The 21,098-nt window shown below is 37.1% G+C and overlaps 1 protein-coding gene across 4 annotated transcripts in view; it reads left to right on the top strand.

Moving 5' to 3' along the window:
• The window catches only part of cgnl1.L (cingulin-like 1 L homeolog), a 59,474-nt gene that overhangs the window by 12,537 nt on the left and 25,839 nt on the right, over positions 1-21,098 (top strand). For 3 of the 4 annotated variants that reach the window (XM_018250873.2, XM_018250874.2, XM_041585041.1), the window contains exons 2-8: positions 1,871-3,425; positions 10,316-10,410; positions 11,412-11,505; positions 16,693-16,788; positions 17,082-17,227; positions 18,800-18,938; positions 19,979-20,191. In XM_018250873.2, the coding sequence (XP_018106362.1) occupies positions 1,890-3,425; positions 10,316-10,410; positions 11,412-11,505; positions 16,693-16,788; positions 17,082-17,227; positions 18,800-18,938; positions 19,979-20,191 (2,319 nt within the window). In that variant the 5' untranslated portion in view covers positions 1,871-1,889. 4 annotated transcript variants of the gene reach the window in all.

Genomic DNA, 21,098 nt, shown 5'->3' with positions numbered 1-21,098 from the left:
CTTTTTGGCAACCAGAAGCAGACAGGATAAAAGTGCACACGGGTGGTAAACATCATGTGTCTATGTAACCTTCTTCTGTCCCTGCAAATGTCCTCAAAACACAACAACAACTAATTATAAACAGACAGACTCAATATACAGAAGTACAATTCTTTGTCGGTGTTTGTTACACCTGCAAATTTACTAATTTAGTAATTAAGTGACTAAAGTAATATTATGGAAATCCCTGCTAGGTGGGACTGTGCTGTGAGATCAATCATATGCCTTTTAAAAGTTTTTTTGGCTTAGCCAAAAAAATTATATATTTACTATGACACAGTTTTTAAGTTTGTGTTTTAATTCAGTTTTAAGTCTATATTGTCTGAAAGCCAGGAAAGACTATCTACTTCTTGATTTTAACCAAATTTGTTGAGCTACAGAAGTAGTCCCAAAAATGTTTTCTAAATGGACATGCCCGAAACCTTTTTACAGTAAAATAAGTAACTATGGGTAAATGATGGCATGAAAGCAAAAAGATGTAGAAACTCGTGTTCTCTGAAGATGTTTGTACATTGTACTTAGTGCCAGGTTTTTTTCTTTTTGGCCTGGAGATGAGGTATGTTTTGTCCTGTAGATGAACACACTATTCATTTCCTCTACTTCCTTGCCAAGACTGTCCTTGAATCAGTGTTTTAAAAGTGAATTTCCTTATGAAGACTCAACTGTGCATCTGAATATCTACATTGTGCAGTTTGTATTTCTAAAATAAAGGGGCAGATTTATCAACAGTCAAATTGAAAATTAGAATTTTTTTCATGGTCAGAACTGTCCAATTTCAAACTCGACCATCCAATATCCAAACTGAGTTTTTTTTTGTAAAAAAAACCCCTCGAATCGAGTTTGATCGCATTGGATTCGAGTTGAGTTTTCGGGTTGTTTAAATTTGTTAATAAATTTTGAGTAGTCGAATTTCGAATATATGGGAGATAATGGGAGTTTTAAAAACTCACGTAAATTCTAAATTCGACCCTTGATAAATGTGCCTCCCCATGTTTTCTTTTTTTTGTTTGTTTTTTATTTTTTTGGTGATCAGTGCAGTCAAAACTCCATTAGAATATGGACTAACTAGCTAAGATTATGGACTAACAAGTTAAGATGTTTTGTGTACATATTATGAGTGTTTACAGCTATTCAAAAAAAAAATTGTAATTCTATTGCATCAGGAAAAGGTAAAGCCAAGGTTAAGGTTTTGCAATAATATAATATATGCATTTGTGAAAAAGCACAACTACAGTACTAGACAGTCCAAATGTGCAACTAGATCTCGACTGGCTTGTAAGGTACATTTCTAATGATTATCTCTCTCTTAAGTGATGGGTAAAAAAGTGAGGATTGTGTTTTCCGGCTATTCTTGTTTTTAAGTTCTCAAAGCACCTAGTTTATGTGTGTGTGCTATAAAATAATCCTATTACTAAGGGAGTGAGTATGGGAGAGGGATGTTGCATATTAGTATGTATTAGTCTTTCTTTCAGTACATAAGTGCCATGTTCTATTCCTCTGTGGCTGCCAGATGGGCAGGCATTACCAGATGCATCTGTTTAAATACACTGCTGGTAGCGGGTTCTTGAGCATTCTGTGCCTGTAGCTCAGGCAATTGCAAGTTCACATGTAGTCGGCATTGACCTGATCTAACAGGAGCTAGCTATTTCTAGAATTGTAGGCCCTTGCCTAATCTGCATGTTCTGCTTATACAATTTATTTTTCTCTTATTACCCTACAGTGTTCCCCTTTTATTTATTGAACAATGCTGCAAAATTTGTCGCTATTTCATAATATAAATATATGTTAATAATAGGACAAAATTGTAATAATTTCCTATTTTTCTTTTCAGGTGACAAGTAATCAATAAAATGGATGCACGCTTTGATGGTTTACGGTATCTTCAACAGGACGGTGGTGTTCTCCACCAAAAAAGTGATGAACGACCTCAAAAACATAGAAATTCAAACAATATAAAAGAAGGCACTTATGGTGTAAGTATTAGAGTCCAGGGGATAGATGGACACCCCTATATTGTTTTAAATAATAAAGAAGGACACTTGTCAGAAAATGACTACTTACCAGACAGTAGTTCCCAGTCTTTAAGACCAGCAGTTATTTCCAGTGAACATTTATTTCCCAAAAATCCACTTGAAGCATCCATTCGCAGCACAAATAAAACACAATATTTAAATTCTGGAAATGGATTCAAAGATGGGGCTGTAAAACAGTCAACCTTGCTAAATTTCCAAAAGCATCCAGAACTTTTAAAACCATATGATCCAAATGAACACAGACTAAATGATGAAAATTTCAAAATGTCCAATAATCAGTGCAAATTAACTGCCGATGAGGACCCAAAGAAAAATCATAAACTTTCTGGTTCCTTTTATAAGGGGATTTCAACTACATATTCGAGTTTAAAATCTTTAGATACACCAAAATACGAAGACAAGGAAGCATCACTAAATCTAACAACTAAGCAAGAAGTCCAAAGCAGATTATCATCAGTTAACAAAAGCATTTTAAGCAGCCCAGGTGATACTTCTACCTCAGAGTCTTTCTCATCAAGTAATGGATCACCTTCTAGTAATCGCTCAATTGCTTATGTGGAGTCCAAAAAATCAAGGCCAGATGTTCTGCAGTTCAGAAGACAGAATTCTGCAGGCGCAATTGAAGGGTCTCGCTCACGTAGGTCATCTGGCTCCTCAACTGCAACTTCCCAGTCTTTTCAGAAATTTTTGACTGATGAACAAGAGGATTCTTTGTATGCAGAGAATGTGAACCGTCATGAAAACAGAAGGTATATTCCTTTCGTACCAGGAACAGGTCGTGACATTGACACTGGCTGTATTTTGGGAGTGGATGAGTTGATCGAAAAGTTTGACAGAAATATTTCTATGCAGCGGAGAGGTAGATCTGCAAAACGGAACAAGATTAATCCAGAAGACCGCAAAAGGTCGAGAAGTGTTGACAGTGCATATCCATTTGGCCTTCATAGTAATTCAGAATATTTAAATGAGTACAGTAAAAGTTTGGGGAAGTCAAATGAGCATTTACTGAAACCTTCCAAAATCTGCCCACAGAAAACACACACTCAGTACTACAAAATGTCCTTTAAGAGACAGAACACAACAGGGAGCCTTGTCTCTCAGCCTTCTCTGTCTGATAACACCCAGAGCAAATCTTATGGATCCCTGCAGCATCAGAAGGAAATAAACTATCGCACAGATGAACCGGACAGTGTATCATATATTTCATCCACTTTGCCAAACAGGAGTAAAAAAGATGAAGATGTAAAGATGATTAAATCGACTCTACAATTAAAGGACTGCATGTCAAGCCCACCAAGGGAGGGTTTAAGGAAATCTGCTGCTACAATGCATGGCTCATGTCGAGTTGCTCAAGTAAGTACGAATGTCTATTTTTATTACTGCCATTATGTGGTCAGTATTTCCTTATGTTGTCTCAGCACCCCAACTATCACAAATAAGAAACTGATAAATGTGATGAAGTATATAACACATATATACGTCTTAAACACACAGACTTAAAGAGAAATAAGTGTTTTATTAAAACAAAAAGATAACTAACGTTTCGGCTATTACATATACAAATGCACTATTTACCTAGATCACCTAGAGCATCAGTATAATGAGAAAGCATTCATTACACTGATGCTCTAGGTGATCTAGGTAAATAGTGCATTTGTATATGTAATGCATAAGATTGTGCAGAGTCTAGGCAGGTGTAGCAGCTCTGGTAAGGGAAAGGTATGCCGAACAATGAGGGACACAGGATGCAATGCCGAGTGTGACCAGCAGTTTTAAGGAAAAGATGTGACTCCTCACATCAGCCTATGAAGCTTGCACAGACATCCCAATTCCCCCCAAGAGAATACATCGACAGGTGATATTTTCAGGCAGGACAGACCAACTATATACAGTTAATAGAAATAAAGAATGTTCTATTGAATTTGCCACTTTGAAGTAGCATGCATTCCCAAATGGCTAGGATGTTGGATTTTTGCCAAATTGTCCAACCAAAATATGATCATGGATAACCAGCATTACTTACTGAGCTCCCTGCTGGTGTCTTGGAAAAAGAGATAACCGTATCCATATAGTGGTGTATAGAAAGCAACAAAGCAATACATCTCTCTAAAACTAGCAAATTTAACAATTAAATATATGTTTGTGACATTTCCCTCTAATAATTTTTCCAATTGTGATATGATTTCTAAATGACAACTATCCACATATTGACGAAAACAGGATGCCTGGATGATTAAAACATGAAATACAATTAAGACAATATTGTGACTGTTTATTGGGCTAGAATCTTTTTTCCAAAGGTAAAGTGCTGTAGCACATTATAGACCCCAACTCCTCCAGTAATTACAGTTCCAATTTTAAAACGAAATTGCCAAATTTTATATGAACTTTGTTAATATCTTGATGTTTTGATGGATTTCCTTTTTGTTTTAGATAAATGTTTTTTTTTTCTTATACTAAAAAAAAGAACAAAGATGGTTTGTTTCATGAGCCAAAACTTGGCCTCATTGAGGAGAGCAACACGTTTCTCTTCTTCACAATGAGCTTTCATAAACTTCCCTAGTGCAGACACTCAAAATAGCTGCTGTGACCCCAATCATTTTAATAAAGGCCTTGTCAGTCTCATTAATCAGCTCGCTGCTTTTTCTCTATCCAAATACTATTGGTCTTTTAGCTATTAAGACAAGAATTTCTTAATGCATGATTAAGGTCTACTTATTGTCTTTAAATGTCCTTTTGACACTAAAAACTCTTTACTTTTAATACCTTGCATAGAAAAGACTTTAGATGCAGACGTAATAATGTGTTCCTTAGTTTGACACAAATTATAACAACTGTTGCCCCTTTTCTACAACTCTTACAAAGGTCCTTTGTAACAGAAACAGTTGATTACTGTTAACTGAAACCATGAGTTATAATTGCTAAAATTTGAAGTTAAAAAAATGCATTGTTACAGCTAGATACAACATATTGTCAGGCTCGCTGAGTCCCTTATTTTTCACTAACGTGAGTAGTATCCTCTTTTTCTCACAAGTTTGCCATCATAGTCATATTGCTGAAAAAGTAGCTTCGGGAAAAGTCTGCTTTGTCTGCAGTTTTAGCTGTCATTTTCTGGATTTCATAAATGAGTCCATTAAAAACTTCTTTTTTTTTTTGTGTCATGGACAATATAATTCCAAGCAACTTTACATTGTTTTAAGAGTGAGAACCAGGAGTAAGTGCAGAGAACAGAACAGGATAAACAAATGCTTTCTGTTGCAATTACATTTACAAATAGCTATAGAAAATAATGTATATTGGACAGTAGCTTAGGTTGACATTTTTATACAAATATTAGTGTGGCATGGTGTTTTTCTTCTGTAAACTATCAAAATCCTGTGTATAAGGAGCAATAGTTAGCCCAATATCCAGTTGCTAAATGGAAACCAATGGCCAGTTTGTTTTGGCTAGTCTATTACAAGTAAGATAATAAAAGCAGAGATTTCATTGCATGCTATGCCGTGGTTAACTGTGATTTAAATGCGGCAGTAACAGTAATGATTTTTTAAATAATCATAAATGTCTTTTATTGTAGGAGTGGCATCCACCTTTATTATTCAGTACAACCAGTGAATCGCTCATTAACACTACATTTGGCAGGGATTTCCATTTCCATATTTGACTGCCCTTACAGTAAATAATTTGTACCTGTGGTTAAGCTGAACGCTCATGTTGTTCATTCTAAATGGGTGTTGTCTTGTCACGTGCACCATCCTAGGTATGGAAAGATAAGTAGATAAATAGGTGTTCACCCTGTATATAGTTCACACCCTAAAACACATGGCACAGTTTAAGGCTTTCTAGTTCAATCATGTGGCATTTGCTTGGGCTTCTCCACCATTATGAGCGACCACCTCTGATATTGCATTTATATATTTTTAAAACAATTAATTAGTCGAAACAAGGAATCTGCTTGGATCTTCCGCTGAGTCAGTGGACCCATGGGTGAAGCAGTTGGATTTGTACAATTTAAGCATTTAAATAGATCCAGTAGATCTGCCAGCAGCTATTTCATTAGAGTTTTCTGATCCATGTTTGTGAAGGGTCTTGATAACTCTGGCACTCATGATTTGCATTGGTTTAGAAGTTTGATTGAGTTGGCATGACTGTAAAGCTTGACTGTACAAATGCCAAAAAAAGCTGCGCACACGGCCCCTTCAGACCAAACCAGCAGCTCATTGGTCCAAGTATGGGCTTCCCAGCTGATATCTGGCTGAAAACAGACCAGATGTATCAGACAGGTTACACCTCATCAGCAATATACTCACTAGGTGGGTCTCAATGGGGCCTGCAGTATTATCCTATAATTGGTTCCCAGTTCAGTTTCCTATGGTAAATTGATTGGTCTATCTCCAACCTTGTATGTATGAGAACTTACATTATAGTATTAGGGTAGAGCAGGGATCCCCAACCTTTTGAAGCCGTGAGCAACATTCAGAAGTAAAAGGAGTTGGGGAGCAACACAAGCATGAAAAATGTTGTTGGGGTGCCAAATAAGTGCTGTGATTGGCCATTTGGTAGCTCCTATATGGATTGTCAACCTACATTGAGGCTCTGTTTGGCAGTGCACCTGGTTTTTATACAACCAAAACTTGCCTCCAAGCCTGGAATTCAAAAATAATCACCAGCTTTGAGGCCACTGGGAGCAACATCCAAAGGGTTGGAGAGCAACATGTTGCTCACGAGCTACTGGTTGGGGATCACTGGGGTAGAGTGAGGATTAACTCTGTCGCCTTTCAAATATGGAAAAATGACAAAACACATTTGTAATACCTGCTTTCTGAATTTTCATTTCAATTGTGGGTTTTTTTTGTTTTTTATAAATAACTATGTAAGACGCTGGGTGTAAACCAGGGCGGTCCTAGATACAGCAATTTGTTTATTCCCCCACCCATACATTTGCTTTGTAGGAAAAAAAAATCTCTTTATATTAACTGAGAATTATATATACATATATATTAGTTTCTGCTGATCAGCACAAAGAAGAAGTCTTTTGATGGGAGTTTGTACTTGGATCTAAGGAGCTAGGGTGCATGGGGTGGAAATTCTGAGATATTGGGATCTATATCAACGGAAAACAGGATTAAGTAGAAATAAATCTGCTCTCTGGAGGTGTATACATGGAATACTTTATCTTCCTGATAATCCATACAGATGCATGCAATAACCAAACAGCTCCAGTGGCTTTTGCTGACTACTTGGTATACATTTTGTAGCTGATGCTTGGTACATTCTCTGCATTATTTTTCATTTTTGCAGTAAGGCATGCTTGTAAAGAAAGCAGTATGTCACATAGTCATTAGAACTGGTTAGAAACGTGTTCCATGTTCCTTCCTAGCTTACTTGATGCAGTTTCAAGAACTGGCACATGCATGATTCATGCATACCAGAAAGTGGTGCTTACTGTGTCATAGTATTAATTCTACTCCTGCTCAAGAGCCATATGAAGCAATGAGCACTGCATGCCTTACTCAAGGTGGTTGGGACAAATTACGACCACATGAAAATGCAGAGGCAATTATGCAAAGGAAGGGGGAAATTGAAATGCTAATGGGATACCTTACCTGCAGGATTGTGCATGTAAGTAATGTTTGTTGCAGGCTTTATGTACCTTTTAAATTTCTATAGCATAAATTTAGTAGGATGTCTAAAACTGAAATACAGGTTTTGGAGATGTGGAAGTCTATCAGACAGACACAGTCTGGGGTTTATCTCTGTTATGCAGCCAGTTTCCGTTATAAGAGCTTTTTAAGTTTCCCAACAGGAATGAAATCATTCTTTCTGTGATGTCTCTTGTTTTAACTCTCACATAATGCAAACCATGAACAAAATGTAAGTGATTCAGTAACCCCTAACACAACCCTATCTAGTGCTGACAGAGTTGGGTGGAGTAGTACAGGAATGCCTTCCGTCTTTCAGGAAGTGCTGGAAAGTGGATTGGTCTATCTCCACCCTTGTATGTGTGAGAACTGAAATGATAGTCATTTGGGTGGAGTGAGGATTAACTCTGTTGCCTTTCAGATAGAGAAAAATTGCACAACATATTTGTAATACCTGCCTTTTGACAACCTAAACCTGAAATGTCCTTTATGAATAAAAACTCTTTACATATTGGTGACAACACAAATCCCATGTTGTCTATGGGTTAAAGTGCTAAATGCACCAACTGCACCAAATGTTGCTATACTGGTTGTTTTCATACTTCATTTTTCCCATATGACTAATAAGTGCACTCAGAGAATATTATACTTACACTATTTATTTTTCAACTACATTATGCGCATGCTTTATGTTCCAAAATGGCCACCTGCAGTGGTACTGTAGCTCCATCCTAGTGTGGGCAGTATATTTCTAGTGTGGGGCTTTTTCTGTCCAAAATAATATTGTTTCCCCCAACTGGAGTGTGGAAATCATATATGATACATGCCCTTTAAAGGCAAACTTATCAACACATGAGCTGGGGATAATGATATCCCTTCAATCCACAACTTTTCACTGTTTGGTGAGCGATGGATTTAACTGAACTGAGTTATTGATTGAGTATATTTTCTTGTCTGGGAGTGATCTCACTAGAGGTTGATAAGATAACTGACTGTTTTAGAGAGAGACACACGGTCAGATTTGGAGAGATTAGTCGCCCGGCGACAAATCTCCTCTTCTTCGGGGCAACTAATCTCCCGAACTGCCTTTCGTTTTCCGAAGTTACCCGAAGTTTCCACTTTTGGCAACTTCGGAAAACAAAATGCTCTGCCATTGCGCCAGCGATTTTCATTCTAGCCGGCAGGAAGGCAGTTCGGGAAGATAAATCCTGGGGGATTAATCTCCCCAAATCTGACCATGTGTCTCTGCCCTTAAGGGGCAATTTACGCACAGACTTAATGGAGTTTATTCTGCAATTAATCTACATGGGAAGAACAATTTGTAAGTGTGTTCAGTATAATCCTCTAATATTTTTTTATTTGCTGAAATGCAAGGGTTACTGAACCTGGGCAAACGTTGTGCGTTTTATTAAATATTGAGGTAGTTTATGAAAGGGAGTTTGGAAGCGGCATTGTTATAACCTTGCAAGAATATTTATTATTCACATATTATGATGAACAGAAGGTGAGTGTTACAGGAGACTGAAGCATGGGTAATTAACAAAGCTATGATGCGTTTCAGAACTTGAGGCTAAACATTAACTAGAACTAGGGTAACACTGACTGAGATTGTGCATGTGGCTACTCTGCCTACCCCTAGTTCCAGCCCTGGTTTACATATACAAAATATATATTTTTTTTCACAATGCTGCCCAATTTTATCCTCTCACTGTGACCCCAGCATTTTATGACAGCGGCCACAGCCTCTGGCTCTAACTACATTATGTACATAAATCAGTTGCTCTAGCATTTTATGACTTTTTTCATGAATTCAATTTTTCAGTTGCTTTTCATAACGTTCCTGTCTGGTGTTTCTGTCTGGCAGCTCAGAGATCTGAATTGTTACAGTCTGCTACATTAGTTGCTACATTGCTCAGTAGCATCTGTGAAATATTAGTAACTATTTTATCAATTGTAACAGCTGCCTTTAACTCAGTCGGCGACCCCCCCCCTCCCAGAACTGATTCAGAAAGACACAAGAAGATCAAAAATGAAGTTTTAAAATACAATATTGTATTAGAAAAATGGTCACAATAGAAGATAGAAAGTAAATGCAAGAAGTCCTTATTTCTGGTGAGCTATCTGAAGACAACTGAACGGAGAAAAGGTGTTGGAAGGTGAACAACCCCTTTAAATTTCCCATGACACCTTATCAATTAGTGTTGCTCTTTCCAACCAGATTCTAAATTGGTATTGGGCAATAATCTGCCACTGGGGCACAAAGAACACCATTCTGTTTGCCCTATCTCACTACAGTAATTATTAAAGGCAGATTATAAAACTGAGCACAACCCACCTGACCGTGCCAACATCTTCCATATAGTTATCCATCAAAATGAAAAAGCAGTAGCTTCATATTTAAAGGAGAAAAAATTGTACATTGCATACCCCAAACAAATAAGATCATTTGCATCCTTTATATAAATCCTTGCATTGGTAGAGCATTATTGGATATCATCTTAAATGCTTCTTGTAATGTAATCTCAAATTGGTAAAACATAAACCTTTGCAGAATGAATGTTTTGGATTCCCATTTCTAACTAAGAATAATTTTCCTGTTTTCAGGCAACTCCTGACCTTTTGAAGGGACAACAACAAGTAGCACAACAAACCAATGAGGAAACTGCAAAACAAATACTATTTAACTATCTGAAAGAAGGGTTTGTATATGAAACTATTTGTAATAACCCTTCTAAGCAGTGGGGAATGCCTTGTATGTCTAAAAGAAGGGGTTATTGTCTAAAATGTCCTATGTGCAATTTTCTTGCGTGTTTTCTTGCCAAGTCCAAGACAAATGACCAAATAAACACTTCCATCTTAAATGCTCTTCTTTATCTCCTGTCAGCTCTCTAAGTAAGTGGCTTAAGTATGTTTCTGGGTGGGCAGGCATCAGTACTCTAAACACTCATTCATATAATGAATGGCCATAGACGTACAGATTTTATTCCTTGTACGACAAACGTTTGGCTATTGACCGTTTGTTTCAGTAGAGAGGCTTCAGGTGGGTTTTTTTGCCTTCCTCTGGATCAACTGGCAGTTAGGCAGGTTAAAAAAAAAGTCAAAAGGTTGAACTTGATGGACGTGTGTCTTTTTTCAACCTAACTTACTATGTGTCTATGGCCAACTTTATGTAAATGAACTCAAAGCAAAATTAAATTTTTATTCTTTGTGTTTGTGAATTTGTACCTAAATTAAACTTCAGATTCACCTAACATTTTCTGTAGCCTATTAAAATCATTTTTAGGGTTGTAACACATAAAAAGTCAGACTGTCTGCTTTGAGGCCTAAGAGATTATGGACAGATTAGGGAAACTGTTTTTATGAGCACAGACAGGTAAAGTAAAGCCCCATTCATGTATTGGGAATGAGCTTTCTGTGTTTACACTTGAAGTTGCCTAGGGATAAAGTTTAATCTCTGGTCCTTTACCTTGGCCCTAGCTACATTAGTTGTTGGATCATATATGACCTTGCACAACATGGAGATGTTTCTACTCCATGTGAAGTCATACACTTATGAAAATTAAGTCATTCAATTTATATTTGGCGATGAAGGCTAGACAAAGCTTTACCATTGCTGTATTTGTACAGGATATGATGAACTTATAATATAGATTTTATTAGTGCATTCCGTATTAAATTTAACATGGATATCATGTTTTAGGAGCCCTGATAATGATGATGCAACTAAAAGAAAAGTCAACCTGGTGTTTGAAAAAATCCAGACATTAAAATCAAGAGCTGCCAGCACCGTACAGGTTGGTATTTATTTAAATACTAATGCATAATCAAAATCTATATCTGTAAAATATCAGGATCTGAGATGGTGTTTTCTTTGCAGTCAGAGGATTATCAGGTTATATATATCAAATATATATATATATATAGGGAAGTTGTGATAATTTGTACCAGGCCCTATGTGAGCTTAAAAACTACTAAATACATACTATAACTTGAAAAGAAAGAAATGATCTGTTTAGGTATGTAATGTATTGGCTGTGAAAAGGGTGAGCAATAACAATAATCAGGGTAAATATATGTGTTTAAGGGCATTTAAAGCCCAAAAACATTGCTTTTCATTTTCTTTGTCCATATGTACAGGGCTTCTGTACAAATTCCAGTGTATAGCAGCATGGAGGACACTGGTAAGCATTTCTAATGCTCAGCCTTGGGCTTCATTGCAACTCTGGTGGAGTTCTTTGTTTGTGTGGGTTTCCTCTGGGACCTCCAGTTTCTTCACATTCCCATACATCTTAAATAAGTTCTCCCAAAACTGATCTATGTGTCTTACAGTTTGAGGGAAATTAGACTCTAAACTTTGCTACAACTAGGGTGGTGTGAATGGTTTACATCTCTGTAAAATCCTAAAATAAAGGAATATAATAAAGCAGTCCTATTGAACTTCTGTTTTAAGGTGGCCATAAACGTAACAATTACGATCTTTCTTGGAAAAGATCTTTCCAAGAAAGATCGTTCACTTCAATACACACGTGTAAAACTGAATCGTCAGATATACAGGTAGATATACATATAGAAACAATAGAATTCTACCTGTATCTGATGATTCAGCACTAACAATGGCTGATGTTTGGGTTCCTTCAAAGGCACCCAATCAACATTTTCCATCCAGCCTGATCGACGAGCCAACCAATATCCAAGTCTTCTGCCGATATCAGTCGGCTCTTTTCCCACCATACACGCACCGAATATCGTACGAAAAATTGTTTAGTACGATATTATCTGTGCGTCTATGGCCAGCTTTAGCTTTCACCCACTTGCATTTTCAGGTGCCTTGTGTGGCCTTATTCCTCTTCTTTCAGGTTGAAAATCATGAATAGTTTGCAGCTCTGAGATTCACATCCCTTCAATCGTGTTTTCAACTAGTCATACATGAGCCGACATTAATTAAGTCCAAGCTTAGTTGGCTATTTTTATTTTGTCTGGGACTGAAATTGTGGCCTGTCCAACCAGTACCTAGTTTGGCAAATATCTGTCATGCAGATTTGAAAATGTTCTTGGTTGAGGACTGTTTATGAGGTTCCCTCCCCATGGTTCTGCATAGGAGTATATAGTGAAGCAGTGCTTGACCCAGGGGCCAAATGAGGTTGAAGTAAGACAAAAAGTCCTTCAAACATTTTACCAAAGTTAAAACTGCTTGACTGCTAGTTGATCCAGAGAAAGGCAAAAAACCCCATCCATAGTCTTTCTGATTTGCAAAAAAATCCATTCCTGACTTCTAATAGAGCAATCAGACCAGTCCCTGGATAAACTTCATGCTAATAGTTAATATCAGGAAATTTCTATTTATAACTATATCCCCAATATGTAATAAAAGGCACTAAGTTTGCCCAGGAACAGTAACCCATAGAAACCAATAAGATGTTTGCTTTTAAACATGTGAGCAGTAAATGCTTCCTGCTGATTGGATGATATAGGTTACTGCCCCATGGCAAACTTTGTGCCTTTTATTACATAACTCCCTATGTGTGTTTCTTTTCATTTATTTTCTAAGAAAACTAAAGAAAGGTCCCACAATCATGGTTACTTGTATAGTTTGTGCTGGTGGTTGTTTTTTTCCCCTCCATTATTAAAGGGTTCTCCTTTAAGCTAGGTTTTAGTATGTTATAGAATGGGCAATTCTAAGCAACTTTTCAAATGGTCTTCATTGTTTACTTTTTATAGTTTTTTTTAAATTATTTGCCCTTTTCTTCTGACTCTTTTCCAGCTTTCAAAAGGGGATTACTGCTCTGTAAGGCTACAAATGTATTGTTATTGCTACTTTTTATTACTTCTTTTCCTATTCAGGCCCTCTGCTATTCATATTCTCTTATTCAAATCAATGCATGGTTGCTAAGGTTATTTGAAAACCAATTGCAGATTGTTTCAAAATATCACTCTCTACATCATACTAAAAGATAACTCAAAGGTGAATAACTCCTTTAAATAGTGCTGTCAACAACTGGACATATTTATCTGGGTGTTTGGTCTGTTTAAAACAAACAAAAGTTTTAATTGCCTGTGGTTTTATTATACATTTGTCTAGTTACACTTTATTCTGTTAAAAGGACCCTTTAGATCTGCAAGAAGAGATAATTTCTGATATTCTTTGGTGCAAATGAAAATATTTAACATGTTAGAGGGTTGTAAACAACATATTTCTTTTCTTTGTGTGTATATGCCTACAACTATTCTGATCAGACTGATGAAAAGCAGGGTTTAATAAAAATCCCCACATCACCACCTCATGTATCTACCAGCATAACTGAAATAATCCCTTGGCATTTAGTCCATTGTAAACTGTTTCTATTTAGTGAAATTCCATTTCTATACTAGTGAAAATATCTGTGACTCAATGGATCTGATGCAAGTATGACTTTACATTATACCCCATGATGCCGGCACTCTTGATAAATAGTATATGTGCCTGGGTGCAGAAACCATGTATTTATCCAATCCAATTCCAAAGAGATCCGCACCTCCCCAAAAAATATAGTTCTTTAAAACGAAACAAGCTGAAATGCTGCTCCTCACCTTTCTTATTGGGTGCATGTGGGCAAGGCTTAATTTGCATACTAAACAAGTTAGCCCCAGCACTCTCAACATATAACCCCCTAAAAAAAAAATAGCTTTAAAAAACCTGTGAGTGCTAGCTTTTGTTGTGCTTATCAATATTTATTGTATGTTTTTTGGCACCCATATATTATTATATATAGCATAACTAATAAAAAAAAATCTTGGCAAAAATTAATAATATATCGTGCTGGTTTGATTTTAGTCTAAACATTGTCTTTAAAAATGGCCCTTTTATTGGAGCTCCATATAGATCTGCTATGGTCCTTATCTGTGATGAGAGGATGTGTTCTTATGGTCCCTGCCACAAGCACAGTAGGAGGCCCATCACTGCCCTGCAGTCACACTTTAGTGACAGACTTCAGTTTCCTATCAGGTCAGCCTAGCTGCTGATTGGTTCCTATCCCAAAATGCAGTGTGCTGAGTGCCGACAGCTCCCCTTCACAGCCTGGGAAAGCAGGAAGTGGAAGAGATGGATGGGACTAGGAGGGTTTTTGCAGAAATTTTCAATAAATCAGCCCACAACGCTACTTTGCTAAGCACATTGCTTCTATTTGAGTGTAATGCACTGGCACTTTCTTGTTTTTCACACAATATGCTCCCTTTAATAGTTCAGCAATTTTACATTCAGGTGACTTTAGAGCTTTCTGTGGAATTCTGCTGAAGGTCATTTCTAGGTAGAAGGTTAAGCACTTAATGTTCTGGCTCTGAAACAGAAATGTCACCGACTGAGAATGGAATTAAATTTAAGGGGAACACAAAATATTTGACTCCTAAGTCAAAGAACTAAGTATAGAAGCATGTGTTTTTGTAATAATCCAAATCTCATGACTGCTTGCTACAGCAGATTAATATAGCCCTGGTTAACACATGCAGTCAAGTGTGTAACAGACACCTAATCTCTGCCTCACACTCCATATTATAATCATTATAAACAAGATGACATGTTTTTTTTTTTTTTTCTTTTGACAATTCCCATAGTTGACAATACAGAAGCATGGATACTGTGGTTCAGACAGGAGAGTGAACAAAATACTCATACAGAGTTGCAGTTTAAATACCTGTCCAAATGTGAGATGTTTCCAGAATTTAGGATCTTTATGGTTCAATGGCAGAGGTTTGCTGATTCAAATTTTATGTTAGCGTAATAGAAGGAAAACTGGCACTCTGACGAAGGGGCCCGCCCCCGAAACGTTACATTGTAATAAACACGCAGGGCTTTGCCCGCATGCATCGAGCTCTGAGTGCCAGTTTTCCTTCTATTACGCTGACTACAATTGGGGTTGCTGATCCCTTCTGACTGTGCACCGGGCCAACTTATGCTGGAGAGGCCAGGGTGTGCTGGTGGGTTCTGGAAATTCAAATTTTATGTTACCAGAAGATCATTCTGTCCAATGAAATCTGTTAATTAGAGTACACATATTTTTCGACATGAAGTTTGGTATTGCAACAATATATTTTGCAAACAAATGTTTGATAGGTGTTCTATAATTTTGGGGGAATCACCATACTTTGGGGATAACAAATTCCATGCAGGATCTTCTTCAGTGTTAGGGATTCATATTGTGTCCCCTTAAGTCTATATTTCCTGCTGGTAGGTTCCATTCTCCCCTTTCTTGGAAGGAGGCACATTCTCTGTATGGATTTCATCTACCCATATGCCTACATTATCTAAATGCTTGTGCACATATTAAACTGGGGTCTATGATTGTTTGTCTAGATTTTCTGTGGCACCTGGGGCATAAATTCCATTCTGTTCTGTCTTTAATTCAAAATATAAATGTTGCTACTATCCCAGTTACTGTAGGTAATCCTATATCAATTATATCATACCCAATCTCTTAAGGTGGCCCATACATTATAAGACCTGCTTGTTTGGCGAGGTTGCCATGGAAAATCAAACCTGCCCAATCTACATCTGGCTGATTTTTGGCCAGATATTGGATGGAGGGCCCTATACACAGGCAGATAAACTGCCAGATTGTTCTCAAGGACCTGAATCAGCAGAATAAACCTGCTCCTGTATGGCCACCTTTAGTTGTATGGTATGTGTGTATTTAGATAATGAATAAATGTAGGTAAGTAGTCATGCTGTAGTTTTGCCTGTATACTTGTAATGATTGGCCAATTGACATTGAAAAGTAGAGTCTTTATTCAAGGCTGAAAAATGCAGCCGATAAAACTTCAAAAAGTACCTGAGGAAACAAAGCTAAAGAAAAATAATTATACATTCGACTCAATATTAAAATGTAAAGATAAAAAACAAAAAAAAACAACCCTATACTCTTTTCCATGAATGTTTAGTGTTGCTTACATTTTTGTTGATTGTAAAAGTCTTTGCTGCCACATCTGAGGACAACTATTGCATTTTGCAGGATCCTTCTGCAGATATCAAAGTTTTGCAGGAACAGAAAAATGAACTGGAAAGGAAAGTTTCTTCTATGCAAGAAAGGCTTGATGAAGAAATGAAGGTATGAATAAGGAAGCAGTTTAAATCTGTTGCTGTCTAGCTGTTTCACATATTTTGAGGAGGAGGTTCCTGTTGGCTTCTCTGGTTCTGCCTGATGGGAAGTTTAAGTTGACGTGTCTAGCCAGAAGCTTTTTAAATACAATATTTGGGTTTATAATGGTGTCTATGGAATGCACTTATGTTACTAATGCTGGAGAACAAGAAACTAGGAGGCTGAGAACGTAGCGCAATCATATGTAGTTGTTTTCATAATGTGTTCATTGAATGTCACATGGACTGTCACATTTACTGTAGAATCGCAAAAGCAACAAAGAAGAGTCAAAGGTCAAAGCAAACATGAATGACATCCAGGACCAGCTGGAGAAAAGCATGGAAGAAAATGTTGTGCTTCGTAAGAGACTGGGTGAAAGTGAAAAGGAATTAAGAAAGCATCTTGAAGAGTAAGTTTTTAGGTGAATGTGTTGTATTCTAAGTTAATTTCTAAGTCAGTGTTTCATTTTTTTGAAAAGCTAGTAGTCTTTTCCCTCCAAGAGATTTTTGGATGCAATCCATAACTGAGATGTTTGTCAAGGGAAGACAGAATTTGGTACTTCTAGCAGAATGGCACACATACAGTCAATCCAAGTGTGCATCAGTGATGCTGCAGTGTCACACTAGGAGAATCAAAGACTGTGGATGAAAAATAGCAAATACACTGTGGAAACAGAAGTTTTTGTGCATAGCAGCTATTTAAAATGTAGCAGTGGTTTCTACGTAATAGTCAGAAATGGACAGAAAACATTTTTTTATTTTTTTTAATTTGAACTAGGGACTGAAAAGGGTGCCACAAAATTACCATAATCTGATTTTTAAGCGATGAGACGTGTTCATATTTGGGGAGTAAAAACATGCTTCTATGGTTTGAGATACTTTTGATCTTATTGTATATGAGAGCAAGTGCAGTTTAGGGTCCACATGCTAATCATCCATAGCATTGCTTCTGAGTTGCAATCTGTGCCCTGAACCGGGTTAAAAATCTGGTGCAAGGATCTCCGTAACAAATGGAGGTAAGACATTTATTTAACACATGACCTATAAGTACAGGTTACCAGAGATCCTTTTGCTTCCTGGCACTCCTTTGCCTCCTAAATGAAGTGCAACTAAGGTTCATGCAAGGGGCACCCATATACCACCTATTCTGTAAAGAGGCAGGCGCACCATTCAAGGAGCACAACAGGTTGCAGTGATAAGCAGCAGGTGCATGATGGGCTAAACATTACACATTGTGCCTTTTACTGCACTATGCTTAATAAATGAGCAATTAGTGGAAATCTGGGCCTTTGTAGGAACAGAACAATAATTGTGCTTCAAATCCAAAAATAAGATGTGATGAAAAACTGCTGACTCGCAGGATAATAACCATGCGCTGTCAGCAGTTTTTCATCATTTTATTGTTTTTGGATCTGAAGCACACTGATTGGGAGTACAGAAAAACTGTGACTATCAAGAAAAGTTACAAGTAGCATTTTATGAATACCATAGAAAAATACATGCTCTGTCTACATGATTGACATTTTATATGCCAGCATCCATTGTGGTTTACCAATCACTGTAGTATTGACCTATAATCATAGACATCAATTATAACTATTTCTTTTGAAGGTTTGATAGATTAAAAACACTGCAGAAAATGTGGGGCTAATTATCAAAGCACAGCATGTAGAGTTGGTGCTGGAATACCCTGTTATTTTGCAATTTTTGGTGACCAGTTTCAGTGCTGCCACTGGGAGAAATTCCTTTTGACACTTATGAAGTTTATTTTCAGAAGTATCTTTATAAATCATTTTCTTGTTGTTGGGGGAAAGAAAAATATATACAATTTATTTCACATACCTTTTTAACATTTTCTCCCTAACACTGGTCATTTAAAGTATGTTCCTATTGTATCCACCTGTTATTATTTAAAGGTAAAACAGAATAATATGTATTTATTATCTTTACTTTGAATGTCTGGCCATTTTTTTTTTTTATAGATTGTTTGAACTAAAGATGGAACAAGAGCAATATCAGACAGAGATCAGAGACCTGCAGGAACAGTTGTCAGAAATGCATGATGAATTGGATAATGCCAAGAGCTCTGTTGATGATGAGGAAAGAGAAGCATTTGTAGAGGTCAGTAATCTAGACTTCCCGAGAAATATGTTTTAAGTGGTTTCACTGTGTATCATTCATGTTGTGTGTCTGGTACAGGCACTCAATAGGTGTATGTGAATATATTTAATACATGCACCTATATTTGAAAATATATGTGCACCTATAATTTGTTCTCTTCCAAATGTGTCTGAAACAGGGCTTGTAGCACTTGCACTGCATTTTCACACTTTTATTTACTGACTGGGGAGAAGATGAGAGATTTCATGTCATAATTCTATGTGCAGTAGAATGATCAGAGCTATTTTGTGATTGATTGCTATGAGTTAATTCACTGGGGCAAAGTGTGAGTGAATAAGCTACTGTCATCACATGTGCAAGTGAATTGTCATGCAAACTCCTTCAATTTATTTTCAAGATTTATGCCTTCAAGTTTGTTAGGGCTTTATCTGCTGAAACTTGTTTTATTTAGTACTTATCATCGCCTAATCAACATTCGATTATTTAACATAGGTCTTGTTTACACCAGTGATGGTCTGCTGTGTTTGTGCACTACTCCAGTCTGCTTCCATTTGTTTAGACTAAAAACTATAATTTTAAGATTACATCCATTGTGGTTGTGTCCAGAGGATTATGAATTCTAAAAAATACATAATATCTGCACAGAATCATGCAAATTATACCGTCTTGTGTGTTGCATTTGTTTTAGTTGACTGTAAAGCAATCAGATCAGGGCTTGTGTTGGACCTTTTGTGTCTAAATTGGCCAGTGATCTGCCCATTTTGAAGAAATAGGTTTATGTTATAAACGACACAGAGGCAGTAACCCATAGCAACTAATCAGCAGGAAGCATAGACTAGTCACCTGTTGAAATGCAAGAATTGTATTGGTTGTCAAGGGTTACTGCTCATGGGCAAATTTAGTGCCTTATATTACATATGGGGGTTTGTATGTACAGGTAAAACACTAGTTGCTGGAAGACCAAAGCTGTCCAAATGTCTCCAATTTATTATAGGAAAAAAATACTTGTGTTTACATTGCCTATTCCAATGTAAATCTAGGAGCTGATGCAAATGAAACAACGGTTCCAGGAGATCTTGTTGGTGAAAGAAGAGCAGGAAGACTTATTAAGGAAACGGGAGCGTGAACTTACTGCACTGAAGGGAGCATTGAAGGAAGAGGTATCAACTCATGACCAGGAAATTGATAAGCTCAAGGAACAGTATGATAAAGAGCTGAAAAAGATCAGAGACAATCTGAATGAAGAAGTAAAGGTAAGCTGTGATGTTTCAAGTGTTCATTTTGGAAGTGGAATATGTGGCATTTTGTCACCAACATGAAAATGCCCAAAAAACTACTGCAGTATTTGATTTCAGTAAGCATATCAGAAAAGCTTGAATGTGCAGCAGATACAGGGATGTACTTTCCCTGTGAGGATCCAAACTTTGGCAATAACATTGTTTTATATCCATATAATATATGTCATATGATATTATACTGCGTGTTTATCTGTATCTTCAGTAATTCTTCTCTGTGCTTTGCCCTTTTTACAACCCTGGCCCTCACCTTGAATTAATATAAAGAAAACCATCCCTGCCCACAGTTGTTGTCTGCCTCAGTTTTACAAATAATAGACATATTTCATGTCAATACCCTTGGTTTCAGAATGAAATGTTGGACAAGCAGGTGTCTGGACAATTTTAAATGTATCATGCTGTGTAAAAAGCGAAGTGAAGCATTATTGGTGATGTTCCTAATAGCAGCCAATGAGATCTTTGCTTTTGTTTTCTAACTGTTGAAATCTAATTACTGATTTGTTTCTCTAGGCAACATCGCCGCTTATGCTTCACTCCACTTTTTACACAGCATGATAAATAGGCCCCATGGTGTCTTAGCAGCATTGTCTACTGGGCTTACGCTTATGTCACATGTTGCTTTTTCTCCAATGGCAGAGAAAACACCAGTGTACTCTGGTTCACTTCTGTTCTGTTAGCTCTGGCATTAATGGAGTGTCCCTGTCAGTGCATACAGGAGGCATATTTTGGCCTGAAAATACTCATTTTGGTCAATATTCTCTCTGTATGGGAACTGAGAGCAAATGTTATGCCTGTCAGGAGGCCTGGACTGGGATTCAGAATAGGCCCTGGCACTTCGAGCACACGGTGGTCCCCACCAGCTAAC

Source organism: Xenopus laevis, chromosome 3L (genome assembly GCF_017654675.1).
Source record: "Xenopus laevis strain J_2021 chromosome 3L, Xenopus_laevis_v10.1, whole genome shotgun sequence".
Classification (NCBI taxonomy): Eukaryota; Metazoa; Chordata; class Amphibia; order Anura; family Pipidae; genus Xenopus; species Xenopus laevis.
This window is presented reverse-complemented; position numbering and strand designations above follow the sequence as displayed.